The sequence below is a fragment of the Rhinolophus sinicus genome, chromosome 1, assembly GCF_057876585.1.
Source record: "Rhinolophus sinicus isolate RSI-liver-muscle chromosome 1, RSI-T2T, whole genome shotgun sequence".
NCBI lineage: Eukaryota > Metazoa > Chordata > Mammalia > Chiroptera > Rhinolophidae > Rhinolophus > Rhinolophus sinicus.
Window position 1 is genome coordinate 29,217,133 of NC_142501.1, and position 20,518 is coordinate 29,237,650.

The 20,518-nt window shown below is 38.2% G+C and overlaps 1 protein-coding gene across 1 annotated transcript in view; it reads left to right on the forward strand.

Annotated features, from left to right (window-relative positions):
- The first annotated feature begins 3,840 nt into the window (after positions 1-3,840).
- BORCS5 (BLOC-1 related complex subunit 5) overlaps positions 3,841-20,518 on the forward strand; it is a 68,986-nt gene continuing 52,308 nt past the window's right edge. Inside the window, exons 1-2 of the mRNA XM_019744808.3 lie at positions 3,841-4,237; positions 5,737-5,880. Of these exons, the coding sequence (XP_019600367.1) occupies positions 4,180-4,237; positions 5,737-5,880 (202 nt within the window). The 5' untranslated portion in view covers positions 3,841-4,179. The remainder of the gene's footprint in view (positions 4,238-5,736; positions 5,881-20,518) is intronic.

Sequence of the window (20,518 nt, forward strand, 5' to 3'; positions counted from 1 at the left end):
AAAGAGACCCCAACACCCATTAACAGTTACTCCCCATTTCCCTTCCACCCTCCTACTCTTCAGTCTTAGGCAACCACTAATCTATTAATATTTCTGTCTCTGTAGTGCATCTTCTGGACATTTCATGGAAATGGAATCTACAATATGTGGTCTGTTGTGACGGGCTTTCTTTCACATTGTATAATGTTTTCAAGGTTTATCCATGTTGTAGCACGTATTAATATTTCATTTCTTTTCTTTTGCCAACTCTATTATATGGATAGAACACATTTTATTTAACCATTTATCAAAATATAATAATGGTGGCATAGGAGTCCCCATCCTCTGTCCCTCTACAAAGATCAACAATTAGACAGCTATCTATGAACAAAAACAGTTCTGGGAGAGCGCTGGTGTCCACTTAAGAAACTTAAGCAACACGGTAGAACATAAAACAAGATAATAACAGCACAAGAAGAGAAGAAAGACAGCCTCATTTTGTCTGCACCATCCCAAACCAACACTGCCTAATGCCAAGAGGAAACTTCCCAACTAGAGAGAGTTCCCCTTGCTGGGAAAGGAAGAGTCACCCGCCTTTCAGGGCACCGCACACAGGGCCCACTTTGGTTTCACTCACCCAGACTGGCAAATCTGAAACATATAGAGCTGGGTAGGAATAAGGAAGAAAAGCAGGGGCGATTAGTATCAGCCATGCAGCAGGAATGATTGCGGTTCCCAGTGACCTGCTCTGCAGACAAGCCCAGCAGCTTGCACCACTGAAGAAACCAATGGCCAGCACAGCTGCTGTAAATACCCTGCAGATTTCACCAGCTTTCACTCCACAAGTATTCCTGTTAGCAGATGACTGGTACCTGATTCCTTCCCTGCTCCCTCCCCTACTCCAATACCCGAAACCACACTGGCAGTGCGGCTTCTGTGGCCGCAAGGGTGCAAGACACCAGCCTAGACTCCTGCAGTAGAACATAGTCACGTTGCTGTGCACACACTTGGGGTTAGCCCTTCAGCACTGCACTTGCCTCCACTGTAATGAATATATGTGGGGGAGATTGGGCAGCAACAAGAAAGGACACTTGCAGCTAGCCCCTCCAACTGTGCACCTGCATACCTCTGGAGAGACCCCTGTGACTGGCCTCCACTTTGCCCTTGGTGAGAGCCAGCAGACATGGTAGTGCATACCAACAGCTGGAGATCCTGCAGCTGCCAGTGACCATGGAGTTGGCTCTAGCCCTTGCTGCCTTTCCTGACCCTTCCACTATGTGTGTCTGCAACCAGCTCCTGCCTCTACTTAGGCACCTACAGCTGGCCCTCTGCAGCCAAGTATAGGAATACCACTGGCTCTAGCCACCACTGCTGCCTGCCCTGGTCCCTAGCCATTGGACCTGGAGATGCCACTAAAGACTCCAAAAGCTTTCCAGCCACTGTAGACACCCTGCAGTGCTCACCAAGGACCACAGTTGTTGATTCCATGGACCCTAGTGACCTGAGCCAAAAGGACATCATGCTCCCCTGGACTCTGCACCATCACACATTCCTGTACTTGGTGCTCTGCACCACCAAGGGTCACAGTCTGCTCCAATGTGCCTCTACCTGCAGGTGAAAATTTTCCCTTACTTAAGTCAGTCCATAAAGTCTGGAGGAGGTTACTGCTTATTCAAGCGTACAGACACCTACACAAGGCTACAGGCATCATGAAGATTCAGGGAAACATGTTTCCACCAAAGAAATACAGTAAACCTCCAGTAACTGGCCCCACAGAAATGGAGATCCAGGAATTGCCTGACAAAGAATTCAAAATAAATGTTCCAAAGATGCTCAGACAGCTACAAGAGAACACAGATAAATAATTTAACAATATCCAGAAAACAATACAAGAATAAAATGAGAAGTTCAACCAAGAGAAAGAAACAAACAAACAAAAACTATGTAATTTTGAAGCAGAAGAATACAATGACTGAACTGAAGAATTCAACAGAGAGCTTCAATGGCAGATGACTAAGTAGAAAAAAAAATCAGTGAGCTAGAAGACAGAGCAGTTGAAACTACCCAATCAGAGGAGCAAAGAGGAAAAAGAATGAGAAGGAAAGAAGAAAGCCTATGGGACACCATTAAGAGAAACAATGTATGCATCATTGGAGTCCCAGAAGGAGAAATGAGGAAGATAGGGTAGAAAGCTAGTATAAAGGAATAATGACTGAGAACTTCCCAAAGTGCTGGGGAAAGATTTGGACATCCAGGTTCACAAAGCTAATAGGTCACCCCAAAATTTCAACCCAAAACATTTTTCTCCAAGACAAATTATAATACAATTGTCTAAAATCAAAGACAAAGAACGCATTTGAAATGCAGCAAGAAAAAAAAATTATCTCATCCCAGGGAACCCCCATAAGACTATCAGTGGATTTCTCATTAAAGACCTTGCAAACCATAGAGACCTTGCAAACTGCAGAGAATGTGATGATATATTTATCCATTCATCAGTTGATGAACAGAATATCACTTTTAGAATCAATTGTTCATCCAAAGGGAAGCATGAAAAACATCATCACATCACCATGTGCTAGGGTATGGGATACAGGATAAGTATACTTTGATGTGGAAAAGGGAGAGGGAACAAGAGCCAGAATATGAGCTATACTTCCACCTTTTACCTCCTCTCACCCTGCCTCAAAGGAGGGCAGATCTGCAAGAGAAGGGGAGGGCTGTGCAGTAGAACACAGTCACGTTGCTTAGTGGGCCCTTCCCAATCTCATCAACCTGGTAACTGTAGCCAACCACCACCTCCTAGGAGCTGACTTTGATGTCTCGAGCGCTTTTTAGTTCTATCTTCATACTCCCACAGAATACTTAACTTGCATTCATTTGCACTTATTTCTCAGTATTGTAATACTGAGTAGAGGACGAGCAAGAGGTTTTAAATCGGTGATACTAAATCCTAGTTCCACCACTTACTACCTGGTGACCATGAGGAAGTTACCTGTTTGTGGGCATCAGGGTTGTTGTGAAAATTAAAGAAGGTGAAATAGGGGAAATGTCTGTGATATAGAATACAAGAGATTTAATCATTTAGTGAATTGGGCACTCCTTCTGAGATTATCTTTCCATATATAAGATCTCAGGGGATTTGCTTGATATTTCGTGAAGCAAATGCTATAAAATGAGTTGCAAAGTTCTGAGAATCCCCGAGCCACCCAACTCCTTGATGGCATTGAATTGCTAGGTCCATGTCCTTGACCTGCTCAAACTGGCAGTTTCCGTTTGTACTAACGGTACTCCTTTCTCTCTGCTTGTTTCAGAATGGCGCCTTGCCGATAATTGTCAAGGTGTCCAGAAAGTGTCTGGACTATAGCAGCATCCACTTTCCTTTGGAGATGCACACACACTCTAACACGTGAACCAGCATTTTCTGTTTCTTCATTTTTGTCTCATTTCCAGCTCCTTTCACTATCTGGTATTTTTTGTATGGTTGTCCACTGAGACACCCCCAACTTTCAGATCTGAAACGGGAGCTTTGCATGCACATTTGTGGATTCGGATCCTACGTCTATCTCGCACTTCTCTCTATCTGTAAAACAAAGTTATAAACACTTATTTTGTAAAGTTCTAAAGATAAAGTACCTAATGTGTGGGTGGTGCTTAAAGGTGACGCATCATTACAATAGGAAAGGGCCAACCCTTTGGGGCGGGTCTAGTTTTCAGGCGGTCGGGCCCTTTAAGGGGGCGTTGTCCTAGTAGCCTGCTGGTGTCTACCCGCCCACCCTCAGGCGAGAGGCGGTGGCCCTCTAACCCGGAACTGACGGCCGCTCGCAGCCGGCGCCACCAATCGGCATCCCGGAAGGAGCCAGCCTGCGGCTTACGAGCGAGTGAGTGAAAGCGGCGCCGCCCGCCGGTCGCAGGCACTGCTGATGCCTGGCGTTCCCCGCCTCCTCTCTTTGGGTTTCCCCTAAAGAAGGCGGGCGACTAGCGCGCAGCCGGGCCGTTCCCCAAATAAGGCATCCCCATCCCCCACCGATCGTGTTCCAGACGTGGGCTGGACGCACCACCCGCACACCGCGGTCCCCCTGCGGCGCCCATCCTCGGCGTAGCATCCCCGTCCCGGTCCCTGTCCCTGCCCTGTCGCCCCACCGCTGGAGCGGTGACCGCCGGTCCCGCCGTTCCTCCGCTGCCACCGCTGCCGGCACCATGGGCAGTGAGCAGAGCTCCGAGGCCGAGAGCCGACCCAACGATCTGAACTCCTCAGGTCGGTGCCCTAACTTCCAACCTCCTCCAGCCAGCCCTGTCTGCTTGTGGAGCGGGCTGCCTCCCATCTAGTGGGATCTGGGACCGGCGGACAGGAGCGCACAGAAAGCCCTCACCATGCTTTTTTCTTTGAAAAAAAAAAAAAAGTAATCCTCTGTCCTAACCTTGATTCCTCTGATGGAAATGAGTGCCTGTGACTGCAAGCCAAGCCAGCATGGGTGGGGTGCCCATGCCCATTATTTACAAAAACAGCTTGTTTCTTCCAGCTACAGCCTATTTAAAAGATGACCTAATTAATTATTGGCTTTAGTACTCAGGACTGACATAGTGAGATTTATTAATAGCTCTCACAGTGGATGGATCATAGATAGGCAGGACCTCTAACGATCTTAGAGGTTTTTTCAGAAGGGATGTGTGACAGGTGTACAATCTCTTTTAACCCTTGGGTGCATTAGGTAAATTACCAATAAAGGTTAACAGACATTTCTTGAAGAGCAATAAAAAGTAGCAGAGATTCTAGAAGAGTGAATGTCATGCCATAGGAGACTCTAGCCTCTAGGAGGCAGGGCAGTGCTGTGGCATCCTTGGATCAACCTTTAAGACTTGACTGATGAGCCTGCAAATACTACCTTCTGGAGTGTAAAAATATTTTAAAGGTTCATTCTTGCCCCAACCAGGAAGATATTTGGGGAGAGGAGGATGTCTGGGGCTAAAGAGCCCTTGATGGCTTTAATCAGTTCCCTCCAAATGGATTACATCTTCCTAAGAGACCTGAAATTGACCTGCCTCTCTAGCAGTCTTCCAAGTGTCTGAATTTTGCATCAGCCTAGAAGGGACCTACTGATTATTTCTGACCTTGTTGGACTGATGCCTGTACTTTTAAGGGTGAAGGGAGTGGGGCTTTAGGAATAGACCCATCATTTAGGGTTGAATTTCAGAGTTTTTTCCCCCATGAGTGAGATCTATATTAAATATACCTGGTTTGCTGTGATACATGGCTAGATAGTTTTGCAAGTGCACTGTCACAGTAATGGGCCATGTATACCAACAGCCCATATACCTCCAACTCTTTTCCCAGCTCTGTTTTTAGCATTGTTGACCTTGGGCAAGTCACAGCCAAATTTTGTATCCTTATTTCCTCATTGGTAAAATAGGGCACACATCAGGAAGATCTAAGAAGTAAAAACTTAAAACACAATCTGAAAAAAAACAAAAAACACAATCTGCCTATTTTTTGTGTGCTGAGTCACAAAATAGTTTTAATCACAAAAATAGTTTCATATATATATATCCCTGTAATGTCTGAGTTTTTAAAAATACTATATGAAATAGAGGTTCTCCATAATTCATTTCCCTTACCCAAGCCTCCACCTCATGATAAATCCAGTTAGCGTCGTGTTTTTTTTTTAAATTAGGACTTTTTAATGACTACAGTGAAAACAGCGTTGGTGAGACAGGTGGCTAACATGAAACTCCTGAGCGGTGTAACTCTATTTTCAGTGACCCCTTCTCCAGCTAAGCATAGAGCCAAGATGGATGACATCGTGGTCGTAGCTCAGGGCTCCCAGGCCTCACGGAACGTCAGCAACGATCCTGATGTCATCAAGTTGCAAGAGATTCCAACCTTCCAACCACTTTTGAAAGGTAAGGGCTTACATTCTGACTTACAGGGGCTTGCGGGAAAGGTTTGCATAGTCCCACTGCTCTCCCCAGATACCCATGTGTCTCCTTTAGGTCTGTACTTAAATAGCATCTTCTCTGTGAAGCCTTCCTTAACTGCCCTGTTTAGAACTGCAAGCCTTTTCCCTGCCTGTTTTTCTCTGTAGCACTTAATTGTCATTGACCTACAGCATAGTTTAGTGGGTTACTGTCTGCATTTTTTTTCTAGAATGTGTGCTCCATGGTAGTTCTTTGTTTTGTTTACTGTTGAATCCTCAGCACTTGGAATAGAGCCTGGTATAAAGTAGGGACTGAATAAATGAATGTGGGAATGAATGAATGATGTCGGAGTTGGCCCTCTCGTGTTATATTTACACAAAAAGATTCTTATTCTTATTTGCAGTCTGGACTATGGGTTGATTAGTTCAGATCTATAGAGGAAATCTCCATGACCACTGATATACACTTGTAATTAATTTTTGCAACTGTTTTATATCAGAGGAGAGTGTGTGTATTGAGGGGAGAGAGTATGTACAAACCATCAGCCCTCCTGATTAGTGTATACTGAAGTAGTCACCTTTTAATATGGATTTTATCATTCATTAATAATTTTATATTTGTTAATTTTATAATAGTAAATATATTTAACTATTTTTATACCTACATTAAATAGTGGTGATTATTTTCTATTAATGGTTTCTGCTGTAAGAATCCCTTTTTCTGTCTCTCTCTTCCTCCAAAAGATTAGGATATATAAATGAACATAAGGTCCTAGTGTATTAACGTGGTACAATATACAGTAACATAAAACATCATACATTTATATAGCTATTTTAAAACCCCTCAGACATATATCGTTCCTTTAATTCTTATATCATTAAACATGTTTAAATCATTTGTGCCAGATCAGACAGCTGGCCGACAGAGAGGTTGAACTTGAACCTTCATCACTGATGTCAAATTCTTTACTAGTTACACTATTCCACCCTGTACTTAAAAAACAAAAATATGGAAACCACCAGGGCTTTATAGATGATCCATATATCATCCCATTCTTCCTAGCACTTCATCTGTTTTACAAATGAGAAGATACAAGCTTTCAGTCTGTTCCCCATAGCCCTTAGTGTTACACTTTGGGAAACTCTTCTGGTTCTTACATAAAACAACACATTACATACTATTACTCATCTTCTTAGTTTTCATGATTTTGAGGAATAATGTGATTCTCCAAAGAAGCCAACATTAATGAAATTTCCATCTCCACATAAACCTTGTAAAATCAGATTCAGAGATACAGCCTTTGTCTTTAGAAACTTAGAGGTGGCAGTGGGATTCTATACTCCATCCCTTCTGGAGTTGCGTGTAGTACTGCCTACAGTCATAATTTTCGTGGCTCTACTTCCTGGTAACTGGGTCCTTTCTCCTCCCCAAGTCTTCTAGTCCTGGGTGAGGTCTTGTGTGACTAGTGTTTGTCCCCACTTTATGGAAATACTAAAAACAAAAACAAAAACAAAAAAAAACCCCAGAACTTTGAGATATAGGTAATAATTTTCTGTGATTAGTATTTTATTATTTTTTTTTAAGGAGGGTGCAGCTCATTGTGGCCCATGTGGGGATCGAACCGGCAACCTTGGTGTTACTAGCACCATGCTCTAACCAACTGAGCTAACTGGCCACCCCAGTATTTCTTTTTTAAGCATTTGAAATAATTCATATTTTGATAATAAATTGACGAGTAGGGGAATCATCTAGGAAAAGACTTGGTGTTAAGGGAAGCTAACCTCATCACTGAGAACCCTAAAAGTGAACAATTAATATGGTTCAGTTAGTGCAATGCAGCTGGATTTGGTTACATTGATACCTAGGTTTTAACTGGAACTTGGCCACCAACTAGCTATGCTAGTCGGGCTTTGTTTTTCCCCTCTTTGAATCTTGGTTGTTGAGAATGTTGAGAATAGGTACGGGAGAGAGGAAAGCAGGAAAGTAGCGTGCTGCAATTAAGAGATGATCTAGGATTTGGAAAGTAGAGAAATCACTTGATAAGAGTGGCATGGAAATAGAAATGGCAGCCATGTGGCAATGACCAGACTGAAGGAAACAAACAAATAAAAAAACAGTGAGCATTTACGTTGATGCTCATGTTTGACTTGTAAAGTAGAAACATTTGGACAGTGATTAGAAAAGATAGGCAAAAGGGACAAGTGGGTGGAAATAATAAGTATAATTATGATAATTAGAGTAGCTAATCCCCTCCCCCATACCTCTGCACGATAGCTATTATTCTTTCCTTTTTATAGATGAAAACATTGGTGCTCAGAGCTTAAATTCATTGCCTAAAGTCACCTGGCTATAAGTGATAGCCCATCTTGAGATGGCATCAGGACGAGTGTTTAACGATTCTGTATGTAGACTAAAACTCAGTTTCCAATTCTAGCAAAGCCCATTATCCAAATCACTAGACTAGGCCGCAATAGGAAATAGAGTGATGGGTGTGAGTTTGGAGTTTTAGGTGCAGCATTTGTTGCAGCGCCTCCTGCTTTGATATTGTTTTGCCTGGTAATTTAAAGCCCTGCTGGCTGCCCGCTGGGCGGCTGCAGGGGCTACTCTCACTGTTGCCTTTATACTCTGATCTCTTTTCCCCCCTTTACTGCTTTCAGGATGAGGCTATTTCTCAAAGTAGTAAAAGGGCCACACAGTGAGGGCTCTACCCACCAGGTTTGATTTCAGAAAGCTTTTATTCAAGTTAATGACAGTTTATTCTTTCAAAACAATATATTCAAGTATTACACAAAGTTCACTATTGTTCCATAATGTCATATGATGTAATGCTAATGCTGGTGGGTGATCTGCAGAGGCAGTTGGCTGGGCGAGTTTGAGGCTATTCGTATGACTGAGGTAATGTTTGCATTTTTAATAAGCAAGCAGATTCTTTCTTTGGTCTTAACTCTTTTGGATAAATATACCAGAGTATAATTTATGTTCCATCCTAAGGCCAAATATCTGTTCCTTTTTTTTTTTAAGTCCAAAGAAGTTGTTTTTCACGGCAGTCCCTGAATTAGCAATTTATTTTGAAATGTAAAGCATTTAATAGAAAATTAAAATTAAAAGATTAGAAAGTAGCACTAAATGGCCACACAGAACACAAAGTTAAAATGTAGATTTGATACAAATTAGTTGGATTCCCAGGGGTTAAACAAGCTCTGTAGATTTCTTAAAACTTAACCACTCATATTTTTTAATGAATCCCATTATTTTATGTCATTCTATAGTAATGAAATAGTCATAAGATAAATGCAATATTGATGTTATATGTATAAGTTATAAAAATAATTATTCTATTTACTCCGGGCGGTGAATATGTGCATACATATACACTCACGCACAGGCGTACATACGACATTCTATGCAACTGACCTATCATTTTTGTTATTGACCTTGGATACAACATAAGATTGTCTTGCTCAGAAAAAGCAGAGAACCATACAATTTCACTGATATGTGGTATATAAACCAAAAACAACAAAAGAACAAGACAAACAAATGAGAAACAAAAACTCATAGACACAGACACTAGTTTAGTGGTTGCCAGAGGGTAAGCGGAGGCAGGGGTGGGAGGATGGTAGATAAGGGTAAAGGATCAAATATATGGTGATGGAAGGAGAACTGACTCTGGGTGGTGAACACACAATGTGATATATAGATGATGTAATACAGAATTGTACACCTGAAATCTGTGTAACTTTACTAACAATTGTTACCCCAATAAACTTTAATTAGAAAAAAGATTGTCTTACTGCCTAAGGAAGGGACTGTCCTTGTTACCAATGAGGAAGGTCAAATGGTATAGATGCTTCAATGATACTAATCAGCTTTGTTGGGAGCTCTGCGTTTGGTTGTAACAAACATGATGTATGTGAAGGAGAGTTTGACAATTATAAAGAGCTAGGAGCTTTTCTTAATGGAGCCAGATCTCATGGAACAGCAGTGAAGGCTCTCGAATCGTGTGGAACATTGAGAATTAGTGCTTGAGGTTGAAGCTAGGGAAGAATGACTCGATGGAAAAGAGTGATAAGGAGAACACGAGGGAGCTAGATTTCCAGGGACCAGTTTCTTCACGTTTCTCACCCACTCATCGATTAGCCAAACAAGTAAAATAAAGGTAGAAAGTCTTTGCATTTGTCAGACACCTGTTTCTGCCAGGTGTCAGGCCTACCTCTCTCTGCATTGGAAAACGGAGCGCTGAAGGAGGGGCTGAGGAAATGGATCTTAATCAGAGCAGTCCTCGATGAATGTCTTAACGGTAACTTCTAAGCCCAGGGTTGATCCTAAGAGAATAGTTTCCCCCAGGCACCATATTTGAAAAGTTGATAATTTATTCCTGATTATCTTGTAGATTTATTTGTATGTGTAACAGCTGTTCAGTTAACCTTTTAAACATGGCTGTTCACCAGCAAGGGCACCTTACTCAGAAGAGTGGGAAGCCCCAGCCAAATGGCCCCTTTAAACCGATTGAGAAGATGAAGACTTTTGTGAGAGCAGCCTCACTTTTCTCTTCACCCCTGTAAATCTCTGTGCCTGCATCCATTCTCATTTCTTTGCATCAAGCCTTAGAGAAGGTGTCTATGCTTTTCTCTGAAACTTAATGCTTCTCCATTTAACTTTTTCCTGCATTTGCTGGGACTTTGCTTCTGTACTTTCCTTGTCTCCAGCATCTAGCTTAATGAACCACTTTCGTCTTGTTCAGATATATAGACTTTTCCATCTTTTAAATAGAAAAGTCAAAATTACCTTCTTTGACTATAGTGCCTCTCCTGGCTACCATGCTTTCTCTCTCTGCTGCCAAATTTCTTGACTGCGTGGCCACTACATGCTGTCCCTGTGTTCTTTCTATGTCTTCCATTCTTGAAGTTCTATGGTCAGGCTCTGACATCATTTCGTCAACATTTGCTTCTTTGGAGGGCTACTCGTGGTCTCTTTTCATGCCTAAAGTTTTTCTCAGTCCACAACCCCCTCTGCTCTTTTTTTTTTTTTTTTTCAGCGTGGCTTTCTCTTTTCTTTAACATAGGTTTCCATCCCATTTATTAAATCTACCTTCCTTTAATTTCATGATTGTCCTCCCTCCCCCTTTTGTGGGACTCCCAGTTTCTATGTTAGACCACTTGATATTTTTTCACAGGTCACTCACCTTTCAATTAAAAAAAAATCTTTTTCCTTTCTTTCCTTCCTTTGGATAATTTTTATTGCTGTGTCAGGTTCAGTGGTCTTTATTTCAGTCATGTAGCTATACTGCTCTTAATCCTATCTACTGTATTTTTAATTTCAGATAATTGTATTTTTCAGCTTAAGATGTCCCCTCCCCCCTTTAAAAAAGGTTTTCATTTCTCTGCTTATCATGTTTATGTTTTCCTCTACTTTTTGAAAGAGTGTATTTATAATAACTTTTAACTTTCCTATCTGCTAGTTCATCATTTCTGGATCTGTTTTTTTATTGAATGAACTTTCTCCTTGCTACAAATCCTATTTTCCTGCTTCTTTGCATGCTTGGAGATGTTTTATTGTATGCCAAACACTGTATATTTTATATTTTTGGGTGCTGGATTTTGTTTTATTCCTTAAAAGGATACTGGACTTTGTCCTGTTCTAAGGTTAAGTTCTCATTTTGGCCCTTTCTAAGCTTGCTTTTAAGTTTTGTTAGGGCTCATCCAGGCAGCCTTTAGTCTAGTTTAATTAAGCCTCGCTGCTAAGGCACTGCTCTTCTGCACGCTCTGCCGATGCCCCGTGTGTTATGAAGTCTCTCCACTCTGCATGGTGGGCATATGAACTGCTCTTAGCCCTGCCTGAGCATCAGAAATTGTTTGGCCTACTGCTTTCCTGTAGCTATTTCTCCAGCTTTGTGGAAACTCACTTAGTAAGTTTGCAGCATCGTGTGCAGCCAGGTATTTGAGGGTGCCCTGTGCAGATCTCCCGGGTCCTCTCTGTGGAGCTCCCTCCTCTCCCATATTGTGTCGTGTAAATTCTAGACGCCTGAGTCTCCCCAAACTCCACTGCCTGGAGCATTTTCTTCAACTCATTGAGACCACTGGGTTCTTTATGGATATTCCTCTCTGGTCTGGGGAAACGATAGGGCTCACTTGTTTTCCTTCTAGGGAACAAAGTCCTTCACTGACTGTTAGACACTATTTGAAAAGAGTGTGCCAAAAATTTTGTCTGGTTTTCCAGTTGTGCTTGACCAGAACCCATTATAGTAGTTAATTTTTCGTGGGCAGAAGCAGAAATCCTCTTTAAAAAATGCTTTTTAGTCCATATTTTTATGTCCATTACCATTTATTCCATTTTATTGGAGAGCCTCATGCCAACAGCCTTTTATTACAACATTGGTCATTCATTTCTCAATATATTGGTGAACGCCTGCCAAGAGCCTGCTAGTGTTCCAGGCAGTGGAGGTACGAAGAATATAATACAGATGCTGCCTTTTAGGAGCTTACAGTTTTGTGTGTTTTAGACAGGTAAGTAACTCATAATAATACAGTATGAGTAATAATGGTCATGTGTTCAAAATACTAGATGTGCGTGGAAGAGAGAATCATTAATTTGACCTGGGAATTTGGGGCAAGCTTCACAGAGGAAGGAACATGTGAGCTGGGCTTTGAGGAATGAATAGGAGGTAGCCATATAGAAAAGAGAGGGTCAGGGAGGGTATTCATGGTTTAAAGAGTGTTCCAGATAAATAAAAAGATAAAATTAAAAGATGCCAAAATAATTTTTTGACCAAAATTGTATCTAGTATATATACTGCTTTGATTTTCGTTTCTTAGTCTAGATACCCATAAGTATGCAGGTTAAATTCTGATTTTAATTTCAAGCCATATGAAACATTAACTTACTGGGATAATTAACTGTCAGGTAGTTTGTACAGTGATTAGCTATTCTTTTTTGTTTCTTTAAATTTTTAATTTGTGTTATATTATGAATTTAAACAAAATACACATGGTTTCCTTTAGGTGGTATCCAAGGATATATCTTTCTAAGCAATATCATTTCCTCCCTGAACTAGCCGATTACTCCTGGAATGTGACGATAAAGATAGATGTATATATTTCTTTTTATGGATCTGGTTTGTCAGTAGTTTCTTTTGACAGCCTAGAAACACTAAGGCCGAATAGTATAAAGTTCTGGTAGTCATCTTCAATTTTTCTTATTTTTCAAAAACCATATAAAAATTCTTCTATTTTTATACACACTAGCATTTGAGACTGAAGTATTTATTTAGGAAAGCTGAGGTTTGAAAGATGTTCCCAGAATTTAAAAAAAATTCCATTCTCCCAATCCCCAAATTTTAATGGAGTATTAGAGAGGTTAATTTGATGCTAATTGTATAATATTTGGAATTGCTGATAGAAACTCACATGATCTTTTTAGAACGGACATGTTTCATATATCCATTTATTCATTTAACCAAATTCATTGAGCTCTTGCTATTCATCAGATATTGTTAGGCTAGAGATACAAAAATAAAAACATTGTTACTTCCCATGAAGCCTCACAGTCTAGTGAGGGAAAAACTAGGTTAACAGATAAATTGTGATTCAACATGGTAAGTGCTGTAAATAAGTGTAACCCTTTAGAGAACCTAAAGGATAGAACAACTTATCTGTGTGAGAGAAGCAGGAAATGTTGGCTAGAATCAGAGAAACTTAGAAGAATTTATATTCAAGGTCTTGATAGTAATTATTTTCAAAACTATTATGCATAAGCCACCAGAGAAACTTTTCAAAAAATGCTAATTGTAGAATCCCAAACTGAGTCTGATTTAGTAGGTTCAAATGTAAGGCATTTGTATGTTAAACTAGCATTCCAGGTGACTCTGAAATGGTTCCAAGGATCACACATTGAAAACATTGAGTTAGAATTTTATGAACTTTAATCTCCTACTTGAGATCACGGAAATATTAGGTCATTCAACTAAATGATTTTTAAGAATACTTTTTTAGATATTTTTAAAAAAGAGTTGTGGTTAGCAAAAGAATACTTTGGAATATGTTATTAGGTTTTTACTATTTTTGGATGACTCCATTATTAAAACTGATTCATATTGAATGCCTGTATATTAAATTTTGGATTCATTGAGATTCATATTTGTAGACGAATCTGTTAAAACTCACCAGTTTGTTTAAATATTTTTTCCACCAAAATTCAATTTCACAAAAAGCCAATGAAATAGAAAATGATACTTTAAAGAATGAGTTTGGATAGATCATTATTTGCCTCATATGAGCTGATAAAAATCATTAACAAAAGTTTCTAAATAAAGAGTGTCAGTAAGCAAATATATGTAAACAAAAATGAAGTTTTGAATTGCAAGATTTTTGGAGCACACATATTTCATAGTTGGGTACTGCTTTGTTCTTCAGTCAATCTTTTGAACCTGAGGGCTTTTCTCTACCTTACAGTTAAAATGTTAGTATCTTTTATTTCAGTAAATCTTATGTTGTATCAAGATTAATATTTACCAGCTACAAGAAAAAGAAAAAAATGATAAATCTCACTGAGAGCACTTAACAGTTATATAGGCCAGAGACAGTGAAACATTCTTTAATGTTAATAAATATCATAGTTCATTCATATTTTGCCTTTTTTTTTCATAAGATGGCCTCCCTTGAATGCAGTTTAATTTACAGCAGTTATGTTTTTCACAACACTTTTGCCACTAGATGTCACTAGACTAAAACAATTCGTAAACTGGTTGAACCTGCAACAACCTGTGGCAATACTTTCAAAGGCCTTTAGTTAATTAGGTTTACTGTGTAGCATCTGGATTTCTCATAAAACCAGGTCACAGCTTACTTCAAGCACAAGCTAGTTGGAAAATATACATGTTCTGTGACACATTAGTAATCTATAATTACAGAAAAAGAAAATCTTTACTGCCACAAGAAATTTCTAGAGATCTTAATTTTTTTAAGAGAAAACTGTTTTCAGTCTATCACTGTACTCAAAGAAATTTTATTACACCAAAAATTTCTCAAGATTTGGGATTGTGTCTTAATCATCTCTAATTTCTCAGGGCCTAGCATAAAGCTTGGCTCTCAGTAGGTATGCAGTCAATTTTATTTATTATGAGTAGTATTCTAGATGTCATAAGGGCAAAAGGCCACAAATCCTCTCAAAGTCTCACCTGGGAGACAAAAACCTACGAAAACATGTGCCCACAGTTCAGCATGGTGTCTGTACCAGATGAGGACTGCACTCATTAAATTCTGTTGGATTTCAGAGGATCAGTAGCTGCTGGGAGCTAAGGGTGGTGATTGGAGATGTCCTCAAGGAAGGGTATTTAGAGATGAAAAGGGAGGGCAGACACAAGTGAGAAAACTAATGAACCAAGATTTAAGGGTAGGAAAATATGAGCAGTAAAGATCCAGAGAGGTAAGAACTCAAAGACCCTGAATTTAAAGGCTTATACTTGGACTTAATATTTATTAGGGGAAGAGGACATTAAAGGATATTGGGGTGGGTGAATAATAATATGTTTGGTAATGCTTTGTAATTACAAAACACTAGCTCTTGAAGAAGGGTGAATTAAAGATGATTACTCTTTGATTTTAAAATGCTTCTGCTCTAAAGTCTATTAAAAACACTTCTAGTTAAAACAGATTATGTAGATAGAGAGCTTAGCATAGTACCTGGCACTTAGGAAACCCTCAATAAATGATTGTTGTTGATAATATTATTAAACCAGAAAGAACTATTAGGAACATTCTATAAAATAATGACCACTGTTTTTTGTAAGAGTCAAAGTCATGAAAGACACGGAATGACCGAAGAATTGTATTGTCATAGATTGGAGGAGACTAAGGAGATATGCAACGTGGGGTCCTGAATTGGATCCTAGAACCGAAAAGGACATTGGTGGAAAATACGGTAATTTGAATAAGGTGTATAGTTTTAGTTGATTGTATTGTACCAATGTTAATTTCTTGCTTTTGATAATTGTAGTCTAGTTATTTACTATGTTAATAGTAGGGGAAGCTCATAAAGGGATTATAGGAACCCTATACTTTATGCAGCTTTTCTCAAAGTTAAATTATTTTAGAAATTAAAAAGTTCAAAAATATAATATTGTCTTAGAAAAGATCACAGTTATATTTGGACTAAGTTTCCTAATGAGAAGTCAGATATTCGAAGGAAGGTTTTAGAATCTCCTATCTTGTAGAATTGTTAGGATAGACATCTACTAGCATGGCTTAAGGCAAAAGTGAGTTCCTTTGAAGATGGGGAAGTAAAACTTCTGAGGACCCTGGAGTCCATATCACCTGAATGTTGGCTCTTCAAACTGTTATTTAAATATCCCCGCCCCCTTTTCAGGATGTTCACAGTAATCTAATGAGTCCTCCCAGGGCTTTCCTATATTTCATCAATTTTACTTAGATTATAACCCTGTGGGCCTAGAGCAACAGTGGAAAAACATCTCATGTTTGTAGAAGTGTTGGGTATAATTAGGTTCTATGATCAGTGTATGAATTTTATATGTACTTATAACCTTGGAAAATTTTCAAAATCCTCAATAAAGCATACTTCAAAAATATACATATACTCCTGTACTTTCTTTATATATTTAGAATAAAAGGAAAGTCTGCATGCACATATCTGGATATTCAGATCATTTTGACTTACCATAAACAAGGTAAGTTTGTAGGTTTGGTTTTGTTTTTCTTGTGATGCCTTTGGTATGAGGGTAATACATATTGGATTCATAAAATCAGTTGGGAAATATTTCATCTATTTTCTGAAGGAGTTCTTGAAGAATTGGTATTTTTTCATCTTTAAATATTTGATATAATTCACAGTGAAGCCACTGCCTGAGATTTTCTTTACTTGGTATAGGTCTATTCAGATTTTCTATTTCTTCTTGAGTCAGTTTTGGAAATTTTTGTCTTTCTGGGAATTTGTTTACTTATCTAACTTGTTGGCATAAAAGTTTTCATAATATTCCCTTTTAATTCTCTGAATTTCAGTAAAGTCAATAGTGATGTCCCTTTTCTAGTCCTGATTTTGACCATTTTAGTCTTTCCTCATTTTTTTCTTGGTTAATCTAGCTACAGATTTGTCAGTTTTGTTGATCTGTTCAGTAAACCAACTTTTGGTGTCATTGGTTTTCTCTGTTGTTTTTCTATTTCATTGCTTTCTGTTCTAATCTTTATTATTTTCGTTTCTTCTGCTTGGTTTAGGTTTAATTTACACTTATCTTTCTAGTTTCTTGAGATATAAGTTTAGTTTATTGATTTGACATCTTTTTTTCTGTAGTAGGCATTTAAAAGCTATAAATTTTCTTCTAAGCACTGCTTTAGCTGTATCTTAAATTTTGATGTGTTTTCATTTTCATTCAGTTCAAAATTCTTTCTAGTTTCCATTTTGATTTCTTCTTTGACCAACAGGTGATTTAGAAGTATGTATTTGAAGTTCAAAATATTTGGGGATTTTACGGATTTATTTTGGTTGTTGATTTATAATTTAATTCCATTGTGGTCAGTGAATATACTTTGTAGGACTTAAATCCTATTTATTTATGAGATTTGCTTTATGGCTTGGTATATGATCTATCCTGGAAAATGCTCCATGTGTGCTTTTAGAAATAATTAATATATTTTATTTTTTAAAGCAGTTTTAGGTTTACAAAAAAAATTGAGTGGGAAGTACAAGAGTTCTCATATACTCCCTTACCCACTCCTCCTCCAGTTTTCCCTATTATTAACCTTTTTCAATTAGTGTGATACATTTATTACAAATGATAAGCCAAATACATTATTTACTAAAGTCCATAATTTACATTAGGGTTCTCTGCGTTGTACAGTCTATAGGTTTTGACAAATGTAAAATGACATGTATTCACCAATACATTTGTATCATACAGAATAGCTTCATTGCCCTAAAAATCCCTTGTGTTCTACCTGTTCTTCCCTCCCTCCCTGCTTCCCGAACTCTTGGCAACCACTAATCTTTTCACCATGTTCATAGCTTTTCCTTTTCAGAATGTCATATAGTTGGAATCACAGTATGTTGGCTTTTTAGATTAACTTCTTTCATTTAGCAATATACATGTATGGTTTCTCCATATCTTTTGTGACTTGATAGCTTATTTCTTTTTATTGCTGAAAAATATTTCATTGCCTGGATATACCACAGTTTGTTCATCCATTCACCTATTGAAGACCGTCTTGGTTGGTGTTAAGTTTGGGCAGTTATAAGAAAGCTGCTGTAAACACATATGCAGGTTTTTGTGTGAACGTTAAGTTTTTAATTCATTTGGGTAAATACCAAGGCACGTGATTGATGATCATATGGCAAGAGTATGTTTAGTTTTGTAAGAAATTGCCAGACTGTCTTCCAAAGAGGCTACACCATTTTGCATTCCCTCTAGCAATGAATGAGAGTTCCTGTTGCTCCACATCCTCACCAATATTTGGTAGTGTCATTGTTCTGATGTTAGCCATTCTAATAAGTTTGTAGTGGTATCTTATTGTTTTAGTTTGCAATTCCCTAATGACCTATGATGTTTAACGTTTTTTCATATGGTTATTTGCTATCTATATATCATCTTTGGTGAGGTTTCTGTTCAGATCAACTCTTCCGTTGATTTTTTTTTTAATTATATGTTTTTTGGAGTTGTTTTCTTAGTGGTTGCTCTAGGGATTACAATATGCATCTTTTATCAGAATCTACTTCAGATTAATACTAACTGAATGCTGGTAAAATATATAAGCTTTGCTCCAATATAGCTACATACTTTCTCCTTCCTTTGTGCTATTATCATATATATGAAAAATTAAAAGTATAAATATATTTACATTTATTTTAAATATATTCACATATATTTATATATATATACTGTAAACCCCAAAATACAGTGTCATGGTTACTGGTGTAGAAATGTTTATCTTTCAGTGATGTTAAGAGAAGAAATGAGTTAAAACATATTTATATAATGTTTTATATTAACCCACTTATTTACTTATTTTGGTGTTTTTTATTTTTTCTAGTGACTTGAAGTCACTAACTGGTGTCTTTTTCAGCCTGAAGAGACTTCCTTCAGTATTTCTTGCAATATAGGCTTACTAGTAATGAATTTACTCAGTTTCTATTTATCTGGAAATGTCTTTATTTACATTTCTGAAGGATGAATTTGCTGGCTATGGACTTTCTGATTGGACAAAAGTTTTTTCCTCATACTTTGTGTATGTCATTCAACACCCTTCTAGCTCCCATTGTTTTAGAAAATCCTCTTTTCTCCCGCTATTTTCAAGATTCTGTCTTTGACTCCAGCTTTCAACAGTTTGTTGTATATCTAGGTGTTGATCTTTTTGTATTTGTCCTACTTTGAGTTATTGAGCTTGTTGAATGTGTGGATTAATATTTTTCATCAAAATTTGGTAAGCTTCTCTCTTCTCTCCAGGGATTTCCATTGTGTATGTGTTGCTATATTTGATGTTGTTGTATAGATTTCTGAAGCTCTGTTCATTTTTCTTCAGTCTTCATTCTCTGTTATTAAGATTGGATAATTTCTGTTTTCAGGTTCACTGACTCTTTCTCCTGCTCTAGTGAATTTTTCAGCTATTGTACTTTGCAACTCCAGTATTTCTTTTTCCTTATGGAGAATCTCTATTTGTAGATTCATTGTTCCCACACTTTTCTTTCTTTCATTATGATTTTCTTTAGTTCTGTGAACTTATATGTAATAACTGCTTTGAAGTTTTTGTCTGCTATATCCAGTATCTGGGCTACTTTTTGCCTTAAATATGAATCACACTTCCCTGCTTCTTTGTATGTCTTTTAATTTTTTGTTGAGAACTGGACATTTTAGATAATATAGCAGCTCTGGATTCTGATCTCTCCAATATTTTTGTTGTTTTATTTTCTTTAATGGAGGAGTATTTGACAATTAAAAAATTGTATATATTTAAGGTGTACAATTTAATGATTTGGTATACATATGCTTTATGAAATAATCACATTATTAACATATCTTGTTATTTGTTTGTTGTTTCTCTGTTTGGTAACATGCTTACTAAACCTGTGAAATCTCTTTCTCTGTAATTAATGTCTCTGTTCATTTTTAAAACTTGTTTTTATTTTTTAGTCTGTTTTCCCAGAGGTTGTCCCTATATCTACATGACTTAACTACTGTCAGCCAGTGAATGAATATAAGTTATACTCAACCACCTCGATACAGTAAAGTTTCTGTCATCTGTCAGTGGATCTGTATGTAAGTAACACATTCAAAGTTCAGACTGGTTTCAAGTCTCTCCCATCTTTTACATTCTGCTGGGTCCTTTAGCCTCTTCTGTTGGTATGCATACAGTCTCAGTTGGACCCTCTCAGGTTTTGCAGTGAAAGCATGTAGCCTCAACCAGGAACAAACTTGCCCCAACCGTGACCACAGCTTTGTGCTAGTAGAGCTTTGGGGCCTTCGCACTTGGCCATCTCAGGGATAGTCAATTCTACCCATACCACCTCTGGGCATGAGTGTTACCCACTGCTCCAAATTAAGTGAGCCTCTTCTTACTGCAGCAAAAACAAAACAAAACAAAACAAAACAAAAAACAAACAAAAAAAACTGCTTATTCTCATA